The 10,575-nt window shown below is 56.0% G+C and overlaps 1 protein-coding gene across 1 annotated transcript; it reads left to right on the forward strand.

Moving 5' to 3' along the window:
• Window positions 1-1,804: 1,804 nt before the first annotated feature.
• On the forward strand, window positions 1,805-10,575 carry Exoc3l4 (exocyst complex component 3 like 4). The gene is made up of 11 exons (XM_036205468.1): window positions 1,805-2,196; window positions 3,079-3,733; window positions 4,750-4,861; window positions 5,073-5,195; window positions 5,452-5,552; window positions 5,709-5,789; window positions 7,435-7,549; window positions 7,966-8,085; window positions 8,169-8,321; window positions 8,930-9,051; window positions 10,101-10,575. Exons 1-11 carry the CDS (start codon window positions 1,809-1,811, stop codon window positions 10,282-10,284), a joined length of 2,154 nt encoding a protein of 717 aa, XP_036061361.1. The 5' UTR covers window positions 1,805-1,808; the 3' UTR covers window positions 10,285-10,575.

Raw genomic sequence — 10,575 nt, forward strand, 5'->3', positions numbered from 1 at the left:
GCACCCCTGTATCAGGGAGCGGGAGGACACAACAGTGACAGATGGCATCTCCCACACTAACCAGAGATTGCCATGTATGGGTCAGGTCTGTGTGGAGCAGGATCACTGAACAGGGTGCCAGGGCAGGATAATGACCTGTGACCAGGGTGGGACTGATAAGGCCCTAACCAATCATTTGAGCCTCCCTCATCCCCTGGGCTTCCTTGAAGCTGCTGGTGGCCTCTGGAGCTCCAGCTGTAGGCCTCAGCTGACTCTGACAGATACCTTGCTGGAGGGCTAGAGCCTAGGGGCTGGCCCCTGTCCAGCATACCTTAAGTCCCAGGGAAGGGCAGTTCCTTCCTGACTCACCCAGGGGTCTGGCCCTAGCTCCTACTTGGATTTGTCCTGGTATGGTGGGGAGCCCTGAAGAGAGCTGGGAGTTATGCTTCTGTTGGGTCTAGCCTTCCTTCCTTCCTTCCTTCCTTCCTTCCTTCCTTCCTTCCTTCCTTCTTCCCTTCCTCCCTCCCTCCCTCCTTCCCTTCCTCCCTTCCTTCCTTCCTTCCTTTATTTATTTAATTTATTTAAAAGATTTATTTGCTTTATGTTATGTGTGTGTGTTTTGCTTACGTGTATGTTTGTGTACCGTGTGCATGCCTGGTGCCCTTGGAAGTCAGAAGAGCATATTGGTTGCCCTGGAACTGGAATTACAGACAGTTGTGAGCCACTGTTATGGGTGCTGGGAATTGAACCTGGGGCCTTTGTAAGAGCAACTAATGCTCTTAACCACGGGGCCATTTTTTCCAGCCCAGTCCAGCCCTTCTTTTGGTTCAGTTTCTCCAAAGGCACAGGAGAGCTTGCTGGCCCAATACCATCCCCCACTCATGTCTGGCTTGCACAATGTGGTGGGCAGGAGGTTCCAGTGGCCAGGAAAACTGTCTCTTCTCTCCCACCCCTAGCTAAACAGACGGTCAGAAAAGCAAATAGTCAGGCTTTGCTGGCTGGAAGGGAGTATGGTGGTAGTGTCTGCCAGAGGCTGAGCAGGGTATGTCTCCCATGCTCCTGAGACCACCATCACGCTCAGTGTGGTGAAGGTGGGGGCAGCAGGTAGGAAATATATTGGAATTCCTCAGCTCCAAGTTAAATATAGACTTGAAGCTCCTCCCACAACCTTCCCTTCAGGCTGTGTGGTGAAGATAAGTGGCTGGGTGCCGGAGGCTAGGGCCCTAGGGCATCATTGTATCCTCCTCCAGTTCCACAGAGTCTAGGAAGGGAATGCTTCTTAAGGAGGCTCCTGTTTGAGCTGAAGTGATCCTGCCTTTTGTGCTGAAAGAGGTGAGTCCAGGTCTCCAGAGGGAATAAAGGCAGACTGTGGGAGGAAGGGATGGAGAGAGGTTTTGGCCTTAGAATCTCAAGTCCTAGAAGTTTGGGATGTGGGTACTGGACCCTGCTCTTGTGGGCTGTGGGTTGGGCTGGTTCCCAGAATATGCATGCTCAACACTCCTTCTAATTCGATGGTAATTACTCAGGCTCAGTGAAAGGTGGACACCTGGGAGAGAGCCTCCTGGGGATGGCACCAGGGAGGCATTCTGCTTGTAGTAGCTGGTTGTATCATAGCAATGCATCCAGCTGCACTCTGGCAGGCAGAAGGCTCCGGCCAGCCCAGTAGCTGGCAGACACTTCCATTTCCATAGAAGAAATCAAGCCTTCCTGCACTCCTAGGTCCTACTGGGCCCCAGAGAGCTTACCCAGGGTTCTGTGTCTGCTCCCCGGGCTGGCACCCTCCAGGCCTCTTGAGCTGTCTTCTCACCCCCAGCTTCCCTGTAGCCAAGATGCCATTGCCAGGAACAGTGACCCCTGGGCCAGAGCTCCAAAGCTCTAAGGAGCCTGGGAAGCCACAAGGCACCCGGAAGTCCAACAGTATGAAAGAGCCAAGCATGCACCATGGGGACACCGTGAAACCCAGCCTGAGCACCCTGAAGCGGACCTTCTTCCGGAACAGCCTGGGAGCTTCCACCCACAAACCTAAGGAGGACCCTGGCCTATTCAGGCGAAGTTCCCGATTCCTGTTCCGGTCCTTGAGACGGGCCCTGGATGAAGGCCTAACCTCTGGGCACCCTCAAGTCACTGCTGTGACAGAGAAACCTTCCAAGGTCACAGATGGTGTCAGTCGGCAGGCATCCACTGGGATGGGGCCTGAGGATCCGGAACCCCAGGCAGGTAGGGTCTCATATGACACTGTGACAGGAAACTGAGGGCGGAGAGGGCAAGAGCGGTATCCCGACACACTTTCCTTGAAGCCTAACTCACCCAAATCCTGCCTTCTGCACAAATTCTTCCAGTTTCTAGAAAGGGAAGGCCAAAACACCCACTGGGCAAATAGAAAAACCAGGCTCAGCTAAGTGACTTGCTTGGTGTCTTACAGATAACTAGAAAAGAAGTGGGATTTGAACCCAGCTCTTCAAGGCCTTTCACTGCTTGGCCCCTTGAGCAAACTCATCCTAAGTATTAGGCACTGATCCTCTCAGACCTCAGGGTCACAGAGGTTCACGGGGCCACTGTTACCTGGAAGGGCAGCTAGGGAGCCAGCTCAGGGAAGCATAAATTGAACTTGGACTCTCAAGAAGGGATCTAGCAGTAGAGAACTCGAACATGGTGCGGGCAGAGAGCAGGGCAGCAGAAAGGCTGACTCTGGACATTAGGGGAGGTCACACCCAGCTGAGCTCTGAACCTATTAGACCTGCAATTACAGCCACACATGAGGTCACCAGGACAAGCTCAGCAGAGATGTGAGTGAAGATGGGGGGCAGGGAGCTGTGCAAAATAGAAGGTACTGGCTCCCATATAGTTGCGCAGCCAGGAGCTGACCCAAATTGTTGTTTTCAGTCAGGATTGGAGCCCTGATTCTGTTCCTTCTAACGGGAGTCTAAGCAAGGACTTCAGGCAGGTGGAGCAGTTCAGTTGCGCACAGAACATCTCAACAGTGGCCGGGCAGCCCAGCCCAGCCCAAGGCTCTGAGCGCTACCTAGCTGTCTAAGTTGGTAGGTACTAGGGCACTGGGTTGGTACCTCTCATTGACCCCTTTCTTACCTGCGCTTTCAGAAAGCAAATCCGTGACAGACCTCATCACTGAGCGGCAACTAGTGAAGGCTTTCGAACAGTTGCGGTACCTAGAGACGCAGCTGGTAGCAGACAAAACCTCACGCACCTTTGCGCAGGACCCCACTGCCTATGCGCGACGCGCTATGGACCTTTGCCTACATTACGACGGCATGGCCGCGGAGATCGGAGCCATTGTGCGCGAGGCGCTGGGTTCCGAAGGCGTGGATCGAGACGCTCTAGCAGAACTGGCCCAGGTGGTGCACTTGGAAGAGGAGGCCCATCAGGCCTCCCAAGGCGAGGGGGACTTTTTGAGTACGCCCCGCCACTGGCGTCAGCACTGGGAGGACGCGGTGCGGCACAGCGCTCAGGAGCGCGTGCAGCAGGCAGGCATCAAAGTCCCCCCAGGGGCTGCGGAGGGCGCGTCCGACCTAGCCCAGCTTCTGGCTGAGCTTGGTGGAGTGGTTCGCCGCGACCTGCAAAGGGTGCGATTAGAGATGCAGCCAGCTTACGAAGCCACTGACTTTCCAGTGTGGGAGACCTACTTGCGTGCCTTCCACAACGCAGTGGCCCAGCGTCTGCAGGAGCTGGCGCGAGACGCCCGCGGCTGTGAGCAGCTCTATGTGCTGTTAGACTGGGCCGCCAATGTGTACGGCAGGTGAGGCCTAAGATAGAGTACTTAAGACAGGAGCGGGTACCACTACCCACCAGGAGACCATGAGAAACGATTACAAGAGCACAGGGCACCTTTCTTCCCCAATCCTTCTCTGGCAAAGACGATGGGGCGCCAGGAAGACGGGGAGTTTGTCATTCTTTCTTTTGTGCTAGGCTGTGTGCTCCCATCCCAGGTTTCTCTAAGGGACCACGCATCTACAGTTTCCAAAGCTAGAAAGTCTCTCATGTGCGCTTCCCATCAGAGCCAGGAGCCTCAGATTGCAATGCTAGTCCATAAGGTGGCTGCATTGGAAAAGGGCAGCTTTCCAGGGTTCAGCCTGCTTTCCTTCTGGATGAGCATTCACGTGCAAAGTGCAGCCTGCCAGGGGGCTTCCATCCCTGGCGCAGTGCTGTAACAAAGGTGCTTTAGTTCCCCAGATGAATGGACCCCAGCTTTGCCCCAGGCCAAAGGGAGAAGAATACTTGATGAAGAAGGCTGCCAGAATCCCGGCCTCTTTAAGTTGCTGTTGTCAGGCCATTATTCTGGGGCACCCTGATTTGGGTTAGATGGTGGTGTGGTGTGGTGTGGTGTGTGTGTGTATGTGTGTATGTGTGTGTGTCTGTGTGTGTGTGTGTGTGTGTGTGTGTGTGTGTGTGAGTGAGTGTTGGGGGGTGTTGGTTAGAGCTCAGTCTTGAATGTAGGCTAACCACGAGGGTAGAGATCACATTGAGGCAGTCTGGCAAAGGTCCATCCGAACAGCTCCTTAAGCACTCTGAGCAGGCCCAGCTGGATGCTTGAGTGCCAGGAAGTCCAACCCAGCCGTCAGAAGTTTCCGGGAAGGGAAGTGATGGCATAGACCTCTGGAGGGTAGAGGAATGGAATGTGTCAACAGAATCGGAGTTCAGGGTCCTAATGATCACTTTAGACTTTGAGCCTGGTTAGGGAGAGGAGGCAGCTGGTAGAGCATCAGAGCCCTGTCCAGGTCCTCAACAACTCTCCCACAACACCTTGTTTTTCAGTCCTGACTTCCTGGGTGCCCCAGACTTGGCACTGCCCACCGAACCGCTGCCCCCACTCCTAGAGCCTGCTCTGTGGGCCCGCCTGGAAAGTGACTACACTAGCTTCCTAGAGGTGAGGCTGGGGAGGCTCCCTTCGGGCTCCAGAGGCTGGGTCCTGCAAGAAGGAGGCTTGGGGTGGTTCTGGAGGTACCTGTAAGCCTGGACTGTAGCTGGGGTCCCATGACGCTAGTCCCTACAGGTGCAAAACGGGGCTTGGAAGGCAGGGGGCGCCCTTACCTTCCTCCTGGAACGCTTCTCACCGCAGCCCACTCCGAACCCCACAGACAAAGATCTCAAGCTGTTTTGACAGCATCTTGCAACTGGAGCAGAGTCGCTGGGAAGCCGGCGAGGACTTGGAAGTGCTGCAGGGCCTCTACCATGCGCCCCTGTCCATCGATGTACACATGGTGCGCACGGGAGGGGGCTGAGGAGGGGCTTGTGTTCTGGCCTCAGGCACGTGGTCGAGATCTCTTGGAGCTAAGTTGTACCGAGAGGGGAGCCTGTGGGGGGATCTAGGCCTTTGAAGCACATGGTCAGTCTAGGTTACAGCTCCCAGCTCTGCCGGTGGACTCTGGGAGTGGCAATTGAAAACTGCCGGGAGAGAGGGATGGGCTGGGTGCAGGACTCCACTGCGCTCAGCTCAGCGTGTCGCGTCCCTGACAGCTTGTGGCTGAGCACGTGAAAGCGGCCGGCGCTATCTCCTCGGAGCTGGAGGCCACCACCCTGCAGATCTGCGCGCGTGCGCTCTGCCTCTTTGTGCCCAGGTGCGGGTGGCATTCTCAGCCCCAGAAGGGTGGGAGATGACCCAGTCAGGAGTGGGCGGGGTCCATTGGTGGCCTAAGTGTGAGATCCTCAACACTGGAGAGGGCCTAAGTGGGTAGAGACCCAAGGTCAGAGGAATAATCCTTTCCCGTCCTCAGGTTTGAAAAAGCTTTTCTGGCGTCAAAGGCAGTGAGCGAGTGCTACCTGGGCGCCTATATTAACGCCTGCGTGGAGATGAGGTAGGTCGCCCCAGCTCCTGGCCGTTGCCGAGCACTGCCAGCAGGAGGGGCGCGAGATCAGGAAAAGAGATCCGAAGCAGTGGCGGCTGGGGCAGGCGGGGGAAAGGGGAAGGCGGCGAGTGGGGGCGGGTAGTAGCTCCTGAGTGTGGATTCTTGTGGGTTTCCCCAAGGCCTTCCCAGATCGTCCTGTCTTCGCCCTGGCCCTAACATGTTCTGCAAAGTTAGGGCCCTGGAACCAATGTGTGGCTTCAAGGCTGACCAGAGGCTGAGTAGATCGCCCCCCTCCCCCGCGCCCCGTCACAGGACTCCCCGTTTATTTTCTGCATCCCATTCCGTTCTTTTTTTTTTTTTTCCTTTCTGAGTTTTACCTCCTCCTCGGAGAAGCTCCCTCCCTTAATCCCACCCTGGACAATCTCGGGCGCCTCTATCCTCAGGAGGCTAGGCCCACTCTGTCATAGACTGCTACCGTGCCCTGACCTCCAACCACACTGGGTGCCCTTTTTCCTACAGATAGGCTAGTCTGGGAAATGTAGCCATTAACAGAAAGCATGTGACCTGAGCCACGTTGTGGTTTGGGATTCCAGAGGTGCCCATTGTTGGCTGTGTGCCCCCGGATGTCATTTCAATTCTGTGCCTCTGTCCTTTTCTAACAAAGCCAAAGCCTGCTTCCTCCGGCCGCGGGGACTCAATCCATATGAGCTCTTTATGAGCACTTGTGATACACCAGGCTTGTGCCTGCTTCATCTACCTGGGTGACTTCCCAAGACCAGGGTACCCAGATACAGATGGACAGCTGGATACTGGTGCAGCCAGTAAGCCATGCACCTGGAGCTTAAACCAGGCTTGCCTGTGTCCAAAGAGTGGCCACACTGATGCTCCGTTTCCCAGCACTCTTTTGCCTAACTGTTCTGGGCTCCACTTCAGCATGAGGGGTCCGGGGGTTGGGGGCGGGGACCACTCAGCCCCAGGAAGCGTTCTCCGCCTCTTGATAGGCAGCGCTGTGTACTGCATATAGCCTGGTCCTCGGTTTTCTTAACAGTGAAATGGGATATTGTCATCCTCAGGCAGGGATGAAGCTCAGTGGAGAGCTTGTTCCAGGCATGGCTGTGCTACAGTGTCCCATCACCAAGAGGCATGGGGCGCTGTCTCAAAGCTGCCATATGGGACCTATGTCATGGAGCTGAGCTGACAGGGTTTATGCTGGGCTCTCACAGCTTTAACGTCCTCTTATTCAGTTCTGCTCCCATGGCTGTTACTATGCACCCCTCCAGGGACTGCCCTTCACAGCACAGTCTAAATCAGCGGTTCTCAACCTGTGGGTCGAGACCCTGTGGGGGGGTGGGTGCGAATCCAACAACTCTTTCACAGAAGTCTAATATCAGATGTCTTGCATATTGGATATTTACATTACTATTCATAACAGTAGCAAAAGTACAGTTGTGAAGAAGGAATGAAAATATTTTTATGTTGTGGTGACCACAACATAAGGAACTATATTAAAGGGTCAGAGCGGTAGGAGGTTGAGAACCCCTGGTATATGAATGGAATTAGTGCAGTACCCGTCTGCAGGGCTGTGCTAGGTGGGTCTTATTCTCCAGCCTGCTTCCCCTTGCCCAGTTTATTACTTGTCTTGGCCCCTCCACAGAACCAGCCTTCTGGCCAGGTTCCCGGGAACCATAAAGGAACTGGAGAAACCCCTAGTGGCCGCCACCAACACCTTCCAGAAGCACTTGCTCCAGATTGTACAGCAAGACATTCAGGTGACTGGACACTTCCCACGCCCAGCGGCACCCATCCATTCCCTGAAGTCCCATACCTAACTTCCAGCACTCATTTGCCCTAAATGAGCTCCCAGCTGAGCAAGGGCAGTTGGGAAACACCTTCCATCTCACTGCAATGCCTTCCCATCAGTGGCGAACACCCAGGCTCTGGGTTAGTAGGCCAAGAAAAAAGGCCTATGCCCCCTTTGACCAGCAAGTCAAGGTATATTCAGCACACACCCTAAGCAGGGCCTGACAAGCCACTGAACTCAAACCATGCCCATTGGAGGAGGCATTCTGGGAAAGACCCAGTGATAAAATTTGTGCCTAGAAAAGAGCATGCCCCAAGAGAACCCAGCGGTGAAGGGGGTTAGGAATGATGAACAGAGCTTACTCCCATGTCCCTCTGTCCCCAGCCACTATTCAAGGTGCTATATACCAAGAGCTGGCTCACACAGGACACACTGCATCCCCTCATGGACAAGGTGGTGGATTTTGCTCATCACCTTGAGCATGTGACCCCACCACTGGCACAGGTACCAGGAAGTGGGGGGGGGGAGGCTGGTATGGGTGTGCAGGGCCCATGCCTTTGATGCTGACCGCACCCTCACTCTCCCAGGAGACTCTGCAGGAGGTGCACCGTTTTGTGGTCCGAGAGTACCTGGGGCAGGTGCTGAGGCCCCACGAGAGGTTCAGTGGCCTGGATCGTGTGAACGGCTCCCATAAGATGAGCTTGGATGCCCAGGCCATCAGCAGCACCTTCAAGGGCTTGGTAGGAGCAGTATCTGAATAGCAAGCAGTGCTCAGTCTCGGCCAGTCAGGCACTTCCCAGTCTCATTTCTTCTCATCCTGTAAGGAACCCTCAGGGCAGGTGCAGGAGCCGTAGTGGAGAGAGAGCTTACACCGGTTCTTCAGACTCCATTGGGAAGCTGAGGGGGCGGGGCGCTGGACTCACGAGGGACAGGCTCAGGTGGTGGTGTCACTTTGCATTATATTTGCATACAGTTGTGGATGAAGGTGAAGGGATAAGGGTCATGATGGGCAAGATCTGTGGGAGGTCTTTCCCCACTCGGACTGAACACTTGGAGCCATGTCCAAACCCCTTATCTGGGCTGCTGGTCTCCTACTGGTGACAGGTTCCAGGCAATACTTCCCTGGTCAGGACTCGGATTTCCCGTCTGTGTAGACAAGACGACATCTCTATAGAATCATTGCAGATGTCCCCTTTGTCTCCTCCCCCCCCGCCCATGGCGTCTTATGATGGGCAAGCCACCAGCCGCAGATACATGGGATGGGTGCAGCAGGGCACTAAAGGAGGGCTTGTACGCAAGGAACTCCATGGGGAGGTAGACCGCAGCACACATCTCCTGGTCTCCTCAGGGCTCGGAAGCCATGTGGCTGGACCAAGCCATCCTGTGCGTGGCTGAGATCCTGGGCGAGACCTACAAAGACGACATCCGGCGGCACCTGGAAACACTTATACGAAGCTACCCAGACATCAGGTTTGCAGACTCTCCTCCCCCCACTAGCTTCTGACCGAGAGAGAGTCAGGGGCCACTGGGACCTGGCACTCGCGCTTCGGCAGAGTCCTATTGGCTGTGAGTGCAGGCCAGGAGCAGGGGGAGGAGGGAGCTTGTCCTGGCTGAGAGAACTGAGCCTGAGCCCCAGAGCGAACCTCTATGGACCGTGAGCGCATGTGCACGATGGAGGGTCACCGGGAGCGTAGGCGAAAGGGCCACCTCTCCTTGGTGTTCCCCATCACCCGTGGACAACGTGGCCCCCACCCCCGGGTGTAAACCCTCTCTAGAATCCCACGGGAAGGAGGCTCAGACCCCGGGCTGTGAGGGGTACTGAGTCATCGGGCCCCGTGGAAATCCCGGTTCGACTCCCTCCAATGCGCTCGGAGATTCCGGGCTGGAAAGGCCGCTGAAAACCCCTAGTCCAGCCCCTTCCCTGGCTCCCGGCTGGGAACAGCCGGTTTGTTCTGCCAGATTTTGCTAGCCTCCTAAGTTTGCAGTTTCCCTACTGCCCTTTAGAGGTTCCCCAGCCCGGGTCTGGCCCTCCCTTCCTGGCTCCAAGGGCGGCTCTGGACCGCTGTGGGGAACCAGTGGGGAGGCAGTGTCTCAGGGTGCCCCTTTGAACCTGCCTCTCCCCCCACTCACCGCCCCCCTCCAGCCTCCCCATCCCCCATCCCTGCCGCTGCTTTGTCTTGCATACTGCGAGGACATTCCCCAGCCAGCAACCTGGCCTCCACCTCCCTAGCGTTCTGCCAGTTTCTGGAACCTTCCCTAGGTCAGATTCCTCGTGTTGCCTCTGAGCAAAGCTTCTTTCGACTGCCGGTGTGCTTCTAGGTTCAGTTGCTGTGCAAAGGTCCACAATCCCGCTTCCGTTTAGAGCCCTCATCCCTTCCTGGCCTGGGATGGTCCAAGCTTTTCGGCCTCTCTGACCCAGCTCCAGGAATGCTGGGTGAATCATACTTCCTCCCAAGCCTGGGTTCCTGTCCTCCCTGGGGGCGGGGCGCTCTGCAGTAAGGACCCCCATGTCTCCACAGGCGTGACCATATACTGGCCATTCTGGCGCTGCGTAGACTCGGCCGCCGTAGGAACCAGAGTCTGTTGCAACATACCCAAGACTTGCTGAGGGCAGCGCCCCAGGTCAGGCCCTCCCCACGCCGTGTACTCTTTGAAGAGATCGAAGTGCCCACCTCTGTGGACGTGCTCATCACCTGCATCTAGGGCTGACTGGCTGACTGTCAGGCAGGAGCCTGGTAGGCGGAGGGCCTGTCACCCTCCCTGTGACTGACCCCAAGTTGGGAGCCCAGTGAGTCACTCTGGCCCTACCCCCATCTGTGAAGCCTGGAGCATGGAATTTTTGGTCTCAGTGCTTGGCTGCTCAGTCAGGGGGAGCCAAGAGCCAAGGCATTCCAGGCATTTGTGGGGGAGTCTTTTGGGGTGGCTGAGGCTCCTTGCAGGACTTCAGGCCAGGGAGGGTTTCCCTTTCTAACCGTATCCCCACTATAGAGAGGA

This window comes from Onychomys torridus, chromosome 14 (genome assembly GCF_903995425.1).
Source record: "Onychomys torridus chromosome 14, mOncTor1.1, whole genome shotgun sequence".
Lineage (NCBI taxonomy): Eukaryota > Metazoa > Chordata > Mammalia > Rodentia > Cricetidae > Onychomys > Onychomys torridus.